The sequence below is a fragment of the Prinia subflava genome, chromosome 20 (genome assembly GCF_021018805.1).
Source record: "Prinia subflava isolate CZ2003 ecotype Zambia chromosome 20, Cam_Psub_1.2, whole genome shotgun sequence".
NCBI lineage: Eukaryota > Metazoa > Chordata > Aves > Passeriformes > Cisticolidae > Prinia > Prinia subflava.
The window spans coordinates 5154491-5173466 of NC_086266.1; the positions used below are offsets into that span (position 1 = coordinate 5154491).

The window sequence follows — 18976 nt, forward strand, 5'->3', positions numbered from 1 at the left end:
TAGATCATTACAATTTTTTATTTTATAATAAACTTCTCATTTTTTCCCCCAAGGAAGACAAAAAACTGTGAGTGAGGCTACAGAACACTGTCAGTGAAGAATATGCAAGACAGACCCAGGCCGGAGGTGAGGCCAGAAAGGTTCCCCACTCCCCCAGGCAGAAGGGGTCCATGCCCAGGAGCCTCCATGGCCCTTGCTCATCTCCCCACTGCATCAGAGCAAGATCAGTGCTGTCACAGGAGGCAGCTGAGCAGCAGAGATGGCATCGAGTCAGGCTACTGATGGACTGAGAGGACCACGCTTTATCCCCCACCTGCCAAAGCTGCCAGCAAAGTGGGACAGTGTGTTAGGTGATACAGCTGTTTTCTATACATGTACGTGATGTAAATTTAAAAAAACCCACATGATTCATTTCAAAGCAAAATAATTGAGTAGTTGCTCTTCCTGCCAGGCAATCTCTCTCTAGGAAGACTTCACACATTCCTTCTCCTGCTCAATAGCTGCAAGAGAATAGAGGCCCATTAGTCTCCAGTGCCTTTTTTTTTTTTGTGGAGGCACACACTGGACAAGGTTTTAGAGGATTCACCCAAGCCCTGGAGGCCAGTTTCGTGGTTTTATCCCAAGTGGGGCAGTTTAACAGGCTAGAAGATGACAAGCCACACGTGTGCGTGGCAGCAAGTCGGGCACCTGTCCGCAGGAAAGTGATGCCCCGAGGGATCAGTTTGGCGCAGCAGCCCTCTCCGAGTGCCCATGCCCGCTGCCCCGGGCTGCACACACCCCTGCCCGTGGCTTTCCCCGCGCCAGAGCCCTGCCGCCCCAAACCACCCCTCTGCCCCGGGCGCCTCGGCGGTGGGACCGGCCCCCGGGGCACTGCCCCGCCGCTTGTTCCCCCCGCCCCGCCAGCCCCCGGCCCCGCACTTACTCTCCTTGGAGGGCAGCGTGTTCTTCTCCTCCGTGTTGGTTTTCTTCAGCTTCTTCTTGTCGAATTTCTCCACCTCCGAGAGGTCTGGTTTGTCGCACATTTTGCCTGCGAGACCCCCGCCGCAGTCAGCCGAGGGATGGGGACGGGAAGACAAAGGCGGGCCCGGCCCCCCCCGGCCCCCGCCGCGGACAATAGCGCAGGGCGGGGCGCGCCGCCGCCCCGGGCACCGCGCCGCTCCCCGGGCCCGGGCAGCCGTGCGGGGCGGGCTCCCGGTGCCCGCACACGCCGGGGGAGCCCTCCCCGCAGCAGGCTGCCATGTCCCCCCGGGACCCACCGCGCCCGCAGCCCCCGCCCCGGGGCGCCTCGGCGACTCCCTCCTCGCAGCAGCGCTGCGCGGGGCCCCCCTCCGCGGCGCAGCCCGTACCTGCGGCGCTGTAGGGTGCGGTGTGCGGCGGGTGCGATGCGCGGTCACTGCCGGTACCGATAGCGATCCCACTCCTTGCGCGTCCAGGTGAGTCTGGAGCGCGCCCCGCGCGGGGCGGAGCCTTTTATACCCCGGCCGCCGCCCAGCCCGCGCGCCCATTGGCTGCCCGCCGGGAAGCGCGTGGCCCGCCAGGGGGCGGCCGTTCCCGCCGTGCCGCGCGACGGGGGCGCGAGCGGGGCCGAGCGTGAGGGGCGTGAGGGAGACGGACAGAGAGAGGGGGAGATGGACAGAGAGACGGACAGAGAGACAGGGAGAGACGGACAGAGAGACGGGGAGACGGACAGAGAGAGGGGGAGACGGACAGAGAGACGGGGAGACGGACAGAGAGAGGGGGAGACGGACAGAGAGACGGGGAGACACCGAGTGAGGGGCTCAGCGGGGACGGGGACGCGGGGCACACGCCCTCTCACAGCACACCCGGCCAGGCGTCACAGCCCCCCAAACACGCGCGGACACAGGTCCCGCTGCCCTCAGCCACACACGGGCACGGTTCCCGCTGTCACTCCGTGCACACGCAGCTGGGTGTGAGGTGCAGCAGGATGGTCGCCCTGAGAGCAGATGGCTCCAAGGCCACTGTCCCAGCCTCAAGCTCCCCACACCAGGAGCAGATGCTCCACAGCAATGGAGGCAGCTGTGGCCTGTGTGTGTGTGTCCAGGGATGCTTCTACTGCTGAAGCAGATCTTGAATAAAACAAGCCTTGGGCTAAACCCAGTACTCTCTTCTCACTCCTGTGAGAGATGCTTGGCCACTGCCCAGCTCGTGTCTACACTGTCTTTGACCACAGCACTCCCTGGGGAGATCTGGTCACTAAAGAAGCAGCATTGGGTGGACAAGAAGCTGACCATACTCATAGGCTGCAGCAAGCCTGGGGAGCAGCCCAGACTGTGCAGATGGGCTGGTGTACAAGAAGAGGAAACACCAGGAGAGAGAGGGGTACAGGGCCAGGAGGGTCCTGTAGGTGCTGAAGGGAAGGAGGGGAAGGAGAGAAGGCAAAATAAAAACTATCCTGACTGCAGATGAGGCTTGCCAAAACCCTTCTGAAGAAATCTTGGTGCCATGGCGAACAGCAACCTGTTACAGAGCACCAAGGGGTAGCAGCTGTGCTGCAGCAGCTCTCACCTCCTCCTGGCCTGCCAGCCTCTGGGTTTTGCTCAGGGCTTACTGGAGATTTTGCAGAGAAAATCCCCAGCAATCCGGAGGGAACACTTGCTTTGTGTTCTTTACAAGACGACTGCCGTCTTGGCAGGAGGGACTGGTGCTATCCAGCGACAGCAGGTCACGGCCGGAGGTGGCCCTTTGCCACAAGCCCTGAGGCACCTTCTCGCTCCAGGCAGAATATGGGCTCTGAATTCAAGAAGCACCAGGAGCTGGCAAATGCTGAAAAGGTAAAGGCCAAGATCTAAGGCCAGGCTGCTCCTCCGAGAGGAGTCTGGATGGCAAACAGCCTCCTGTGCCTGTGGGAGGGAGGGAGAGGCCGCAGGCAAAGCTCCAGGCCAGGCTGCTCCCAGGGCAGCTCTGATTTGGTGGTGCCGCCCCCAGCAAGGCCACAGCAGAGTTTGGAGAGTGCTACAGAGCTGCAAGCCCAGGCAGGGCTGCCTTCATGAGCATCCCTCAAACCCACCCTGCAGAGCCTGCATCACACAGCCCAGCCCCAGTGAGAAAAGGCTCATTTTTCCTGCACAGCCAGCGAGAGCCAAAACATCCATTCAGTTTCAAAATGAACACAGGAAATCCTTTTCGCCTTCATGCAAATAGTCAGACAAGTGTTTTACCATGTGTTTACTCTCTGGCTTTGCTCACCTTCCCCTCAGCTTCCCCCTTTGCTTGCCTGTTCTCCACATGCTTCTCCTTTGTGGATGCTGCAGTCTGACGTAGCTTTTGTCCCTGGCAGGCAGCGAGTGCGAAAGAACCTGATCCCCACCCTGCCTGTGCACAGCCCCTCGCCAGCACCAGCTGCACCCAAAAACCTGCCCACGGTCCTCCCAGCGCCTCAGCAGACCAGCTGCACCCAGGCACAGCCCCTGGGCAATGTGTGGCATCTCCTGATGCTGCAGCGCTTTGTAACCCCCGGGTCTTTGTCTGGGCACAAAGCCACGCAGGCAGGGGAAGGGGAGCTGCCCCTTCCTCAAGCCACACAAGCACCACCACACTCCTACAAACCACGGCCAGAGCAGCTTTAAAGCCAACCCTGTGCGCTGCCAGCAGGGGAGAGGTGGGGCTGCTGCTGGGGAGCTGCTAAAACCCATCTTGCACAAAGAACAAAAAAGGAGCTTATATCCCAGCAAGAGCTTTTTCCCCTGACAAATTAGCAAAGCCTCCCGTAACTGCACAACCAGCTTCTTTCTTACGTCTTTTGGCATTTCTGCTTTCAATAATTTATAACAAAAGAAATGAGACATCAACAGATAGGGAGAAAGCAAAAGCAGCCCTGACCTGAAATAGCACAGACTGACTGCCAGCCATTTTAGATGGGTTTTAAATCTCGCACAGAACAAGGCTGCCAGAGCCGATACAGCCTCCCCAATAGCCATTTCCAGGAATGCCTTATTCTCCTGTACAGGAAAGAGGCAGGAAGTTTTCTCTGATCAGGTTTTTCTCAGCCTCCTGACCCATCTGCCTGCAGGGCACCACCGTGACAGCTGCCAGGCTGAGCCACTCCACAGGGTGACAGCACTTTCTCCCGTTTTCACCCCAGCCTCCTGCCAAACCCTTTACATCCATCAGGGCAGGAGCAGAGAAACCCGGGAAGGCAGCAGCATACTGGGGCTGCTGTGTCTTACACGAGGGCTCATTCCTCCCGTGGATGTCGCTGCAGTTTACACAAGGGCTTGCTAACACCATTTCCCCCTTGCCCAAGCAAGACAAAGGTGCTGCTTTCTTTAGATCACAGAAACACCGACTCCAGGAGACCTCCTTACATCAGTAAGGCAGGAGGGAGGTGCCAACAAATCACTTTGAGATGTGTCTCATTGTGCTTTGAACAGTGGACACATCCTGCTGCCTGCAAGGCTTACCTGGTAAGCTCAGCTCCCACCCTGTGCATTAGCTTCAGGTACCCAGGCAGGAGAGTGGGGCTGATATAGGACTAGTGATTGATGTGTTCCTTGTTCCTGGGAATTAACAGCAGGCAGCAGACAGGCACGAGATGGATACCAGCACCAACACCAGCATCCTCACACCTGCAGCTGCACTCTGGCTGTGCCTGTGGCAGAGGGAGCTGCTGGGGCTCTGTCCTGCTCCTCCAGACCTCCAACTGCAGGAGCACAGCAAATGACTTGGTTGAGATATTCTCCTGGGAAATAACTTGTTTTGTACAGTAGTAACCCAGGCAGCTGTGAGGAAAGCCTAAGACACCACACAGCTCACCTTCAGACTTTGCTGAAGTCTCCATCCCCTCTGATCTGAAGGTTTCAGAGCAGAGTAACTTCACTAGGGTATGAGAACTGTCCCAGGGAGGTATCTCCTATCCTTTTTAAGAGCTACAATGTCATACATCATAATAAGTCTGTGCCCTCTCCCAGCCTGAAACCCTGGTTTTATTAAAGTAACTAAGAAAACATTATATACTCACTAATAGCAATGGACTCCTGTATACAAATGGCTGTAAAGCTCTGTACTTTTTTTTATCAAAGGAAGGTGAAATTTGCTACGTAATCCTGACAAGACCCACAGCACCCACCCTGCTATTTTGGCAGAAAAAACCTCAAAACATTTTTTTCCCTTATTCACTGGCCAGTACTGCATTTTAACAGATGGATGACAATGGTGATCCTCAGCAAATGTCTGCCTGAGGCCGTGGTCCTGTTCAGTCTAGGCCCAGAAGTCTGTCTGTAATGCCAAGGACCTTTCTCTAGACCTGCCATCTCATCCTTCTGACTTCCTTTATACATTCCCATCTGCAACACAGTGAGAAAGGAGCAGGGTTCAGTTAGAACAAGTGCTGCTCCGGACATAATCCTACTGTCTCTGATCAGCCTGGTGCGAGACACTTACAAATTCTTCATTTGTACTTGTTAAAATATTCAAGCTTCCCACCTGAACATTATGTGAACAAATCTGCTCAAATACATAATTGAACAGTACCAGAGAAGCTGCACTACCACCTCTAACAATTAAGTCCAGGAGATCAAACATGGACAAAAGCAATTGCTCAGTGCTTGGTCCCAGGCTTTTCCTTCCATGCAATGTGAGCAGAGCCAAGCTGAACTTCACAGCTGGCCACATGCACAAGAGTTAAACCAGATGACCTTCCAAAATCCCTTCCAAATAAAATTACTCCATGATCTGCCCTTGAAATGACCCGACTCAGAAGATTCATGTCACTTAAGATATTTAGAAGCACTTACAGGCAGAGGCCGTGGTTTTTAAATAAAAGTTTAATTCCTTCATCAGGTCTTAACTTTAAACACAAATGCTGCTGAAAATCCCCCCAGCGCTGCTCTGATGTCCTGGCTTTGGGCTCTCAGAGCAGCAGCAGGGTGTGGCAGCAGGGGCTCCCATACAGGAGGTGGGATCACGGACTCTCAGGAGAGCTCAGTGCAGGATGCAAAGCAAAGAAGCAAGAGATGCACAGTTTCCAGACAAACACCAATTCTTATACAAAAAGAAAAGTTCTACACTAATAGAAGTGTTAACGTTGCCACAGGACAGGAGTTCAGGAAGGGAGAGAAGTCTTCAGTAAAAGGCACAACTAAAGAAGTACTTCCCTAGATTTTAACCACATCTTTCAGTTAGTTCCACTTATACCCCAGCCCCCAGCCTCTCAAGCCATGCTGGTTACTCTAGAAAGTAATTTCAAGTTCCTTCTTTTCCCTTTTTCCCTTCCTCCAGCTCAAAAACAAATAAAAAAGGAGTGCTTGTTAAAAAAAAAATAAACAAAACCCAAAACAAAACCAGAATAAAACAGTTTGGTCTATAAACCGTAAGAGTTCAAGAGAGACTTAGCAGTTTACCTTACGATTGTCTGGTACATTTTCTAAGTATTCAAGTTTCAGATGATACTTATTACATCCAAGAGCCTCAGCCAGCTCTAGTTTTGGTACTTTTGTTTCAGGCACTTTGTGGCCTGTCATGTTGGTGTTAAATCTGCAATTTTCCCAGTATTATGTATCACCAGCCTCTTCAACCCATTGCCATAAACACTCCTGAGAAGCATCAAACCCACTTCAAGGGTTCCTCCAGGTTTTGTTGTCCTGCAACCTGCAGTGCTCCTTGGCTTAATTCAACAAGTAATGCTTTCAAGGAAAGGCAGACAATGAGCAGGACAATGTGTCAGTAACTTCCAGGATAACAGGACTGTAACAGGCAATGAATGAGAGGCTGAGCCAGCTGGACACAAAGCTGTTGTGTTTCAGGTCAGCCCAGCGTCTGAGCAGGCACTTGCTAAATGCAACAACCCTGCTGCTGTTGGATAAAGAGGCTCTGTTACTACTGTACTGGTAAAAAAAGGGTCAGGGGGTTGCACAGCAGGTCAAGGTGCAGCTGCAGTGCATGACAGCAGTCCTCTAGTTAGCTAGCAAGGCTAACAGGAAGCTGTGAAATTGAGAAGCTGGTTTTAGCCTGCACTAGGAATCAAAGCACACAACCACCACAAGTTCTCTGTCAGGGTTTTCAGAAAAGAACACTTGTCCAGGATGCACCTTCCCCATTAAGCTAACACAGCACTGCAGACTATGCTCTCACCCTCACTTTGCTGTGTGGAGCACTAAAGGGCATTTAATTTCATCAACACTTAAGAGGAATTCAAGCTTGCAAGCTACACTGATCTCCTTTCCTGGGAGGAAGCTGTAGCAGAACCAAATCCTAGGTGTCACCCAGGGTTTCACCAAGGGTCAGGCTTGGCTGAGACACAAGCCTTGCCCACTGCTCTCCAAGGGCTCTGTCAGGTACAGAGTGGTAAGACAGGCAGCAGTCTCTTGGGCTCTTGCTGTAAATCCAGATCAACATGTCCTAGGGAGCTCTACTTCCCAAACAATTTAGGGTGCACATGCCAGATCATCTAACCTTGCCCACAGACAAACCCTCTCCCTCCCCCCCTCAAAATAATTGTGGCAATTAGCCATGTGTCAGTCCTGCTCTCCACAGAGCTGCAGAATTGAGTCAGTGCTACTGATCAGCTCCATGCACAGGGGTGCTGGTGGAGTTTGCTGTTAACAGAGATGAGCTTTCCCCCTCCAGCCTCCCAGTGCTGGGAACAGAGCCAGTAAGCCTGACTTAAGAAGGAGCTGTGGAGAACTGCACTGGAACAAGCAGAGTCTTCTACTGAACTTTACAACAAGCTGAACAACTTTTGGTTTTAAAAAAAAAAGCCATACAAGCAGCAGCTGACATCTGTTGTTATAAAGGGACATGGCTGAATAGGTAGGAAACAGATTCCCCATTATGAGTCCTCCTGATGGCCTCCGCAAGGATCATTGAGATGTCAATCACCTGGAAGGGAAGAAAGATTCATCAGCACCACTGAGAAAAGGCATCAAGCCTGAAAGAACGGCTGGGAAGTCAGGGAGAACCTAAAGAATAAACTCATCACCCGCATTTATAGCATGCCAGATGCAGACAAATTACTTCTACACAGGATTAGGATTTAATTACATATAAGCCTGAAGATACCCTACAAATATTCTAGTTGTCTGTCAGAGTTACAGTCTACTGTCGCCTTGCTTTGCTCAGGTCCTTAGGCTCAGTCTGTTTAGCACAGGACTCTCTTATTCACTTTGTGCAGAGAAGTTAGGGCAGTCTAAATCAAGATGAAATCACTTCCCCTGAGCCAAGAGGTTTTACCACTGCTGCCAGCAGTCTGAGATGAAGCTGCTGTGCTGCAGCTCAACTCCCAGGCGCTGTGCTGGCTCCATCTGGTGGGGTCAGACAGGTACCAGGAGGAAAAGCAGAGTCTCAGCCAAATCCCAGCTCTGAATCCCCACAATTAAAGCATTTCAATATATGTAGTCTAGTAAGAATCACCATATTCATGGTGCATTAAAGAAACCAAGTGAAAACCATATTTAATGTTTTTTATCTTCTAGATAGTTTGCCTCGGAAGGGGAAAAAAATCAACAAGCTGCAGTGTCAAGCCTGAGACTTGTGACAAATCCTTTAGCTCTGTTTTCCTCAACATCAGACATCAGTGTGTAAATGTGAGGTATTGAATGAGAGCCTGGAAAACTGCTCCACTGCAACCTTTGGCTACAGCTACTTACACAGAGGTTGTCAATTTATCATTTTGCCTACACCAGCTGCAATGTGGAGCCTGGAAACAAGGTGAAGCACCAGAAATGTTTTAGATGTTGCAGGAGTATCATCCAGAAGTTAATGCTGAAAGAACTGCAACCCAGCGTCAGCTTTCAATCAGCGTATAACGTATTTCCAAAAGCAGCTTAAAATTGACTGCAGCTTCAACCAGTTCAGCTTCCCTTTCACCAGCAGCCCAGTAGTGGGGAAGCTTCTACACTCACACCACAGTAGTGACTGAGTGTGAGAAGTGTAAATTCCTGCTCCTAGATATTGGTGGTGAAGCCAAGGCCCATCTGGAATTAAATCTGGCAAAGGACATCAGGGACAAGAAGAAAGTTTTCCTTTTGTTATTGATGTATTTGGAAAAACCTAAGAATAATGTGGGCTTGTTACTGAAGAGAAGGGGGACCCTGGTGACAGAGGATGCAGAGAAGGCAGTTAGTGAGCACCTTCTTTGCATCAGTCTGCACTGACAAGCAGGAGACCAGGGTAAGGGAATGTTGGAAGGAGAACTTTTCCTTAGGGAGGACTGGGTTAGAGGACACTTGGCCAGACTTGATATCCACAAGTCCATGGGCCTTGATGGGATATATTCATGAGTACTGAGAGGGCTGGCAGACATCACAGCCAGGCACTCATGATCTGCTTTGAAAGGTCCTGGAGATCAGCAAAGGTGCCTGAGGACTGGAAGAAAGCAAATACAACCCAGAATTACTGGCCTGACAGCCTCACATCAATCCCTGGACAGGTGACAGAGCCCTTCATTCTGGAGGCCACCTCTCTGCACATGGATGACAAGAACATGATCAGGAATGGTCAGCATGGACTCACCAAAGGCAAATCATGCGTGACCAACCCCATCACCTTCTGTGAGGAAGCAACTCCCTGGATGGGTGAGGGGGGAGCAGTGGATATTGTGAACTTCAGCAAGGCTTTGGACACTGTCAGTCATGAAATCCTCACAGGCAAACTCAAGAAGTGTACACTGGGATGAGTGGATTGAGAACTGGCTGAACAGCAGATTCTGGGGCTCATTATCACCTTTTAGTTTCATATGGATGGCAAAGGCTAGGCATAAAGTGACACAGGCAACAAATCTGTCAGTACCAACATCAGAAGTTCCTGTCTACCTCTGCTTCAGCACTGTACATCATCAGCACATCACCCCTCCAAAGGGCACACATCCAACTGCTTGCCTACATCGTGGCCCCATTAAATCACACCTGATCTTGGTAAAATAAGCCCTGAAAAAAAGATCCTTTCATGAACTGTTTGAGAGATGAGCTGGAACAGAAGCTTCTTTCTATCAGTGTTACATGTCTGTTACCCCACAACAATAGGGCCAAGAGAACTAGGCAACACTGATGGCAGTACCAACAGAACCACTGTCAGCACTACACAGTATTGTGGGGTTTTCACCCCCAACAGGTGAACAGACAAGGCTACCACCCCCAAGGAGGGACAGAAAATAGATGTTCACCTGGATTTTAGGGCACTGCTTCATCTTGTCCTCCTGGGGTATTGTGTTTGTGACTACAACAGCCTCAAAACAGGCGTTGTTGATCCGGGAAATTGCTGGCCCAGAAAAGATCCCGTGAGTTAAGATGGCATAAACTTTGGTGGCTCCAGCTGACACAAGCCTGCAAGGGGGGAGTAAAGGAGAAGGATGAGTAATTCTCAGCAAGTATTAAGCTAACATTAGTGCAGGGCACATGGTAAGCATGACATGAAACAGCACCATGTGCTCAGGGAACAGGCTACCTTTGATACCTCACTATTGACTTGGGGAAAAAAAAAATTTACAAGCACCATGAAATCCACCACAGGCAAAGCACACACTGAAAAAAACCCATTGTTCTTAGCTCTGGAATATTTGGAACACATCATACAAATCACCTTCTGTTAATTTTGCTTACACAAGGCAGCAGATATTTAATACTGTATTTAATACAGCATGAAATACTGTATTTAACAGTTAACTGTCTTGCCTACGTTGGTGTTTCCAGTGTAAAAGGCATTAATGAGATCAAAATTTGAAAAGGTTATTTCTAATACAAAGTCACTTGATGGACCAGGTTACACTTAGTTCTACCTGGCATGGTCAGTGATGGTCTATTTTTAATGCAGGAAAACAAAAAGACACTATGGTTTTCCACCTATTCCCACTGTGAGAACTTTAATTGGGTTTTTCCCCTTATTTTGTATAACACGAATAATCAAAAAACTGCATGAGCCATGTGAAACTTGTCATGCAAATCATCTTCTTAAGCCATTCCCCAGTGCTGACTGAGAGCAGGTTCCCGGGTTAGGAGGGCAGCAGTGAGCCCAGTGAGCCCCACTCACTTGTCTGCGGCGTGGCAGATGGTGCCACACGTGTCTGCCATGTCATCCACCAGGATGGCCACCCTGTCCTTGACGTCCCCCACCAGCACCATGCGATCCACCTCGTTGGCCTTCTTGCGCTCCTTGTGGATGAGGGCAAAGTCCACGTTCAACCGGTCTGCAATGGACGTCACTCTGAGGAGAGAACAGTCCCAAACAACGCTCAACACACAGCACCTTCCAGCAAAGCTCCCTCAGGATCGAGCATGCTGCACTAAGAGGAGCTGTCACCACATCTGCTGCTGCTCCCAAGCAATTAATAGAAGGAGCTCTGCCACTTTAGTCTCCCTTCAAGCAGATAAACTGCAAACTCTGATCTAATCTCTCTTAGTGACAGCAAATAGATCTCATCTTTCATCATGACCACTGTAAACTAATTTGCATTTAAGATGAAAACAAACCTTAGCCAGCAACGTCAGCAAACTTGAAGTGATCCAAACACTTGGAAGTTGTCATCTTTGTAACACTACACTGGAAAGGCTTAAGCTGTGCTCTGACAGGGCTCCACTGTCACTCTTGTAAGCAATCAATCATCATGCACACAAGCACTGGCACAGATTGTGGCAGGACTACACATACAGGAAATTCAAATATACCATCTCACATTTATTTCCATTAAAGAGACTGCAGAACAACCTTACTAGGGAGATCTTAACTTTATTGATACTGATGAATAGTAAAGAGTTTAAAAACATTAAGTGTGGAAGCATAAAACACACATGCCCCAAGAAATTCTACACTTGATGTAAGTAGTTTCTTAGCCCCGCTAGATCACACTTATCATCCTGGCTGTCCTACACAAGACCATTAAACTAAACTGAAGTATTTGACTTTGCATATCTCCATAAAACACTGCACCAACCAAGATCGACACATTTCAGTGTAAGAGGCTTTTGAGCAGATTTTTTTCATGAGTCAGATTATATCTGGCTGGTTTGGCACTTCATAGACTGCGTTATGCAACAAGCTACAGAAATAGCTGAATGTACAGAAGGTCTTGCCCAATCCATGGACCACAGCAGAGCTACAGAAGACATGCAGTGACCTACAGTAGTGTCAGTATTTCTTGGCTGTTTGTAACACATCAATTAAAACATTCTGAGGCATGTGAATCAGATCAGCACACACCAACATTTTGGTGTGACAGCCCTGGAATAAAGAATACATCTGTGTCCCTTTACTGTTCATATGTAGCCCTCAGACAGAAGCCTCAAGGAACAGCCTAGTTTCTCCTAAAAAGCACCTGAGAACATTCTGAGCTGCCCACAAACTGGCATGTTTGTCTGCAGGGAGATGGGAGATTGTCAGGCTATCAAAATAGAAATGTGCTATAGCATATGCTGCTGCTTTCTGGAAAGGAACCATCTATCTTCCTCGTTCTCAGGGAAGATGAAGAGTGGCAGCAGGCTTAAATCACAGCTAGATATTCAAATCCAGGGTAATAAGGTAAGAAAATGCCTCAACAGACTAAGTTTAATTCTGCAAAGAAAGCAGCCTGGAAAAATGTATCATTAATCATCAGCAGTAAGCTTGTCTTTGCATAGGGGTGTAAGCTACACTATTTCCTCCTTCAATTGGCATAAATATCCTTGTCCAAATTGGTTTATTCCAAGGGATGTAGCTGTTGTGCAATTCCTACCTATGCAGCTGGAATTCTAGAAGCTATTTCTAAACATTCCCTAGGAAGAATATCTGACAACTCTCCAGCAGCTGTCCCAGACTGTCTGAGACAAGGAACACGTTTTAAAAACAGGGTCACATTGAAGTAGACACAGAAGCAGTATCTCAAGCTACCTGTCTGACAGCTCACCTCTTGGCTCCACCAGCATCTGGTGAAACAATGGTGCAGTTCTTCCACTCTGGAATATTCTCTTTGATCCATTTCAGTACAGCAGGCTCGGCATATAAATTATCAACAGGGATATCAAAAAAGCCCTGCAAGAAAGACAACAGGAACAGATGCAGCTCAAAGTCCCACTCCAGAAACAACTGTAAGAAGCCTTCTCTATCATCAGGCATGCAGTCATCACCTTTCCACAGCTTTCAGCTTTCCTTTTTACTTCCCTTGATGCAAGGGCAGTAGTCTTTGGGATACACAGAATAGTAATGTAAGAAGTCTTCAGAGCCAGAAATAGTTCAGCAGCATAAATAACACTTTACATATCTAACACCTCCACAAAATGAAACTAGTTCTGTCCTGAGGGCTGCAGAAAGCCTGCAGCAAATGCACTCATTTCCAGAGCAGCTGGCTGCCTATTTACAGTCAGTCTTTAAAGCTCATTACCCAAATTGTTCACATCTACAAAACAGGCTTGAGTAACATCTGTCTTTAAACTAATGCAGCTGGTTCTGTAACTTTACAGTGACCCTGCAGACTTCTCCAAAGCTCACAGGTCACTAAATGCCAGAAGTTAACCCTGCAGTAACAGGCAGGAGAGTGAGAGGCAGGTACTCCTGAGGAATGCTTCAAGGTACAGGGTAACAGACCCTTCTCACCATCGTTCCTTCTGTGCTCAGCAACACAGCAGCTACAAGAACCAGGCTGAAACCAGCCAGATGCTGAAAGCACATATGCACAAATTATCCCATTAAATCTCATCACTGCTGCTGGTGCAAGGTCAGCCCTATGGCACCCACCAATTCCAAGCCCTTAAGGAAGAGGGGGACCCCCTTGGGCTCAGTTATTTCATGCTCTTTCTGAGAGCTTTCTCAGCTCAGAATCTGTGCCCACATAGATTTTTTCATCTGAGACAGTATTTCTGGGCAAATCATACTGAAGTGTGAATGACTGCACTTACAACTATTAAAACAGCCAGCCCACTTATTTCACCAGGCAGTAGCTACCTTACCCTTTGCAGCCATACAACAGACATCCTTCCCTCTGCCACACCAAGTTTGTTTCTTTGTTTTGAGTACTTGCTCAAGGTGGAAAGAAACAAAATCAAATTGAGCTTGCAGCCCCTCCTCTCCCTGGCAAATATTCTTGCCAGTTTTCTTGCACAGCCCAGGTCAGGACTTTAGTTGCTCTGTGAGATACTTTGTTCAGAAGCCAACAAAGCCTATGAATGATTTTCAATTCACTTCCAGCTTGGGACAGAACCAAGGCCAGCTTGTGTGGGAGGGTGGCACTGAATGGATACAAGTGGGATTGCCCATCTTCCCAGAGGCACCATATCAGATCACTGTCCTGGTCAAGTTAACCCACAAAGGCAGCTGTGTCAGGACACCTGAGGGCAGAACTGACTGCTCACTTCTCTGAGACAACACACGAAGTATCAGAAAGCTCTGCTCAGAATTTAAGGACACTCTCCACCTCACATTCCTCCGAGGTCTAGTGAAGAATACACAGTGTCACTGTGTGACAACAAAGCTGTAGTGATCATTTACACAACACCAAATACACTCAGTCTGATGAAGAACAACTATACTCTTATTTACAAGTTACCCTGTTGCCCACCTCCCCACCCAGTCCCAAATTCCCGAGTCTTGATCACTGCAGTATCTCAAAAAAGCAGATGACTGGAAAGCTTGCAAAGCAGTCAAGAGGCTCAGACTGGAACTGGTTAAATGCTCTCCTGATTTTTGTTCCTACCTGAATCTGAGATGCATGCAGGTCCATGGTGATGATATGATCTGCACCTGCCACAGACAGCATGTTTGCAACCAACTTGGCAGAGATTGGAGCTCGACTCTGGTACAGGAAAAAAAAGACAGTATAAGACAAGTTCAACTCCTTCATCAAGATGTCAGCCTTCTGCTTCCAGGCAGTGATTCACAAGCAGTTACTAAAAGGAGCACTCATTAACATTACATCTTTGCATCAGCTAGTGATTAGACTTTAGTATATTTTCACAAAGAACTAGATCTTTATAAAAAGATCATTTTGCAGTCTAATGCCCTGAAGTTTAATGAAATGAAGAGAAGTTGGATATTCAGGTTGGAGAGGAGGCGACAAAACTTCATTTAAATCATCTCCAGCAGTCAGGACTTTCAAGGTGTGCATTCAACTTCCCTGTAGAAACCTTTACCACACCCCTTACCTTGTCCTTTTTGTCCTGCCGGGCATAAGGGAAGCAGGGGATGACAGCTGTGACTCTGCTGGCTGAGGCAATCTTGCAGGCATTTATCATGATGAGGAGCTCCATCAGATTGTCATTGATTTCCCCACAGCCACTCTGCACGATGTAGACGTCCTCCCCACGAACACTCTCGCCTATTTCCACGCTGGAAACAGATGAGAAGAGTTGTAGCCAAACACAAATTAAAGCACAGCCATTACCTGTGCCTGCAGAGCAACCAAGGCCCTGCATCCCCAAGGCTCTGTGGGTGACAGTGCCATGTCACCAAGGCTGTTGAGCAGGAACACTGCTGTTTATTTGCTCAGTGGCTATTTTATAGCGCTCACTGATCAGATTTAATGGTCCAGCCAGTGAGGCTAAAAGCACTCAGCTTGTACTCTTGATCTCAACACAAGCTGAGCATGTAAACACCCCAGAGCAGGCCTTGTTCCCCTGCAATCACAAGCACAGCCATCTCTAAAAGCAGCAGTGTACAAAGGAGCAAGGACCATGGCCAGCCAGCCAGAGTGGGGTCAAACTGCTACCAAAGCAACACCGCAGCCAAGGATCAGCCTGAGAGTCACAGCAGCATTCAGTGGCTCCAGCAGAGAGGCACCCCAGCATTTCTCTCTGGAAAGGCTTTTGGGGTTAATTTCCTCCTGGATGCAGTGCACACTAATCCCTGCTGATGAAGGGCCTGAGTACAAGCCAAAGGTCCTGTTTGCCAGCAGCAAAACGCCAGCTCCAGTGCACGTATGGAGACACCTGCACCAAAAAGAGTGGGAAAGAAACCACTTCACTTACAGAGCCCCTCGGGGCAGAGTTCTAATTCTAATATTTCCTTCTCTGACCCTCATGATCTCTTCTTCAAACTTGTTTTTGATGACTGTTTTCTATTTATAGCCTTACTGCTCAATATCCATCAGTGAGCTGCTGTCATCTTTACTGCCCACTGACTTACAGGATGCATCCATCTCTGGTGGAGAGTTTGAGTCAGTAAGAACTCTCTGCTGGGGAAGGGTCTGATTATCAGCAGTTAGCACACAAGGGTCGCCTCCAACATTAGGGTGATTTAAGATATTTATAGTACAAAAAAGTCTATGAATTATTCTGTTGAAACAGTCATACTCTTTTGGGGAAGCACCTGCCTTCAGTTTATTGGTAAATAAGATGTCTTTTAAGTCTTCAAGTCACATTACCTGCTGACATAGGAACCTGCTGGCCAGCCAACTAGATGGGTGAGAGCAGTTATTAAAGAACAATGAGAACAGCACAAGGGCTGTAAATCAAACAGAACTTTTTATAACTCCTCTACAACTCTTTGAATGACCTCTGAGGACTTACAATCAATACCCACAGCAAGAGAAACATAATATTGTACGTCACATGTACATCCTGGATTATTGTGGGAAAAAAAATACTGTTTCCAGAAGGAGTGGGCTGGAGCAATCAAGGTTCTTGGTATTATACTCTGTGGTGTATACAGAGTGTATTCGTTAAAGTGTATTCTTTAAAGCAAGCTTAAGAAGCTCTGAACAACTTTAAACCTCCCCTTTAGCTTTACGTAGGATGGCAGCAAGATTTTTAAAGCACAGATACATAAAAGAAGGCGAATGTTAAGTTTCAAAGCTTGTGGGAAACAGACTGCATGACTGCAAATGCACCGTGGGATGCACGGAGGTGTGAGCCTGTTCTCTCTCCTTGAGAATTCTATCAATACTTTCTAAGACTCTGAAGCTCCTCAGAGAAGTTTAAAGGAATCAGCTACATGCCAAACACAAAATTATCAAGCCTCAACTCATCAGAGTTTAGATTTAAGCACGAAAACGCCTAATCAGTGTAGGTGTAACTCCGAGAGGTGCAGTCCCATCAACTCGTGGATTTGGGGTGGAGGGGGCAAGGTTCGGGTGGCGAATTCCACGGCTTCAACGCTTGCCACAGAGGCCAGGTCTCACAGATCCTCCAGGCTCAGGAGCCCCGCGCGGCCCCGGTTGCGGGGAAATCCCGAGCGCGGCGCTGGCAGCCCGTGAGGCGGGGGCCGCTGCACGCACGGCCCGGGCCGCACATGGCTCCGGGGCGCACCGCGGCCCGGCCTCGTCCCGCACCGAGAGCCGGCTCTGCCCGGGGGGACGTGCTCGATGCACCCGAGCGCTCCAGGAGAGCAGGGGCTCGGCGGGAGCGCTCCGCGGATGTCTCCAAGTACGGATCCGCTGCCGGGCCCGACCGCACGGACCCCGAACTACAGCCCCCATCACTCCCCGCGCGGAGGCCGCGCGATACCCAGGGCGGCAGCGCCGGGCGGCCTGCCGGGAGCTGTAGTGCGGCCGCGCCCCGCCCCGCCTCACCATGTCTCTTGGTTGCTGAACTTCTTGGTGACCACCTTGCCCAGCTCCAGGCCCAGGCGGTCGGCGATCTTCTGGGACAGGTCCTGATGCGAGCTCCCGCTGAAGATCTTGATGTTGGGCATGGCGGCGGCTGCGGCAGCGGCGCCCTTTCTTTCCTCCTCCTCGTTGCTCCGCCACGCAGCGCCCGGGGCTGCCGCGCGGGGACCCGCCCGCCTCCTGCGAGGACGCGGCACGATGGGTACAGGTCACACCAGTCGCCTCTACGCCGCCATCTTACCCCTTCCCGCCTGCCGCGCCAACCCTTTATAGACTCTCCGTGCCGAGGCCACGCCCTTACTCGCTTCCCATTGGCTGCGCCGCCGCAGGGGGCGGGACCCCGCTCGCCGGTGAGGCCGTAGTGGGCGTGGCTTGGGCCGTTCCCTTCTCCTTGAGGGCGAGGGGAGGTGAGGGCGGGCCCCCGCTGGGGCGGGGCCTAGGGCAGGAGGCCACCTGCGATTGGTCCCTGCGTGGCGGCCTGGGCTGCGATTGGCCAGAGCGGCGGCGGCCGGAGCGCGCGGCCGGCCCTGCCCCACGTGTCCGCGGCGGGTGCAGCCGCCCCCCGGCGGCCATGATGGCGCCCACCGCGCCGGGGGGAAGGAGGCGGGCGATGGCCCCGCTGGCGCCTCACGGCGCCGCGCCCGCGCCCCCCGCCCGCCTCTCACCGCCGGACCCACCGCCTGCGGGGCCCCGCGGCGCCGCGCCGCCCTTTACCTCAGCATGCCGGCGTGCCCGCGCCCGTGCGTCCGTCCCGCGCCGCTGTGCGCGGCGCTGCGCTGAGCTGGCGTCACCCCGCGGGCCGCGCGTGAGGCGGTACCGGGTGACACCGGGTGACACCGGGTGGCAGCGGGCCCGCCGCGACACCTCCGTGCCCCGGGACAGGCCCCGCCGGGGGGCCGGCCTCGCCCGTCAAGGGTTGCTTTGGTTTAGGATCAGGGCTGCAGCCCGGGGGGGGCTGTTTTAACAGCTGGTTAATTCCTGAGGGGCTTTTTACGTTTATATTATGGATTTTGTACCAAATTCCATACCAAATTATGTGTTGATAAATATATATATATAAATACATGTGTATTATTTACCTTACATATATATGTAACTGACTATAGATCAATGCCAAATCAGTGGTCTGTGTATTACCAGTTTGTATGTGACTGCATTGTGCACATTTAATTTATCTTTAGCGAAATTAAACATTGTGCTTAAAGGGTTTTAACCTTTAAACCTCGATTGTTAACCTTTAAACCTGGATATCGTTGAGTCCTAGAATATCCTGGCTTGGGAGGGAACCAAAAGGTCCTGACTCCTGGTCCTGCAGAGGACACCCCCAAGAATCCCAGCACTGTGATTTTTATAGTGGTTTATTCTCGTTCTAGATTTCTGATCCAGTTTCTGGTTGTTAACAGGCCAACACAGTCCTGTCCTTTTTCTAAGACTTAATTATTTCAATTTACCTTTCACTACTTTGAAGGAAATGAACTCAAATTTGAGCTTGTATACATTATTATAAACCTGTTCAAA

At 50.2% G+C, this 18976-nt stretch overlaps 2 protein-coding genes across 2 annotated transcripts; both read right to left on the reverse strand.

Moving 5' to 3' along the window:
* Window positions 1-1506, reverse strand: LOC134560483 (thymosin beta-15A homolog). The gene is made up of 3 exons (XM_063416518.1): window positions 1347-1506; window positions 923-1027; window positions 1-500 (listed from the first exon to the last, which is right to left on the reverse strand). Exons 2-3 carry the CDS (start codon window positions 1020-1022, stop codon window positions 463-465), a joined length of 138 nt encoding a protein of 45 aa, XP_063272588.1. The 5' UTR covers window positions 1023-1027; window positions 1347-1506; the 3' UTR covers window positions 1-462.
* A 4259-nt stretch (window positions 1507-5765) lies between these two features.
* On the reverse strand, window positions 5766-17713 carry PRPS1 (phosphoribosyl pyrophosphate synthetase 1). Its single transcript, XM_063416517.1, has 7 exons — window positions 17423-17713; window positions 15060-15243; window positions 14612-14710; window positions 12830-12954; window positions 10981-11154; window positions 10118-10277; window positions 5766-7836 (listed from the first exon to the last, which is right to left on the reverse strand). The coding sequence occupies exons 1-7, from the start codon at window positions 17542-17544 to the stop codon at window positions 7744-7746; spliced, it is 957 nt and encodes a 318-aa protein (XP_063272587.1). The 5' UTR covers window positions 17545-17713; the 3' UTR covers window positions 5766-7743.
* Window positions 17714-18976: the final 1263 nt, after the last annotated feature.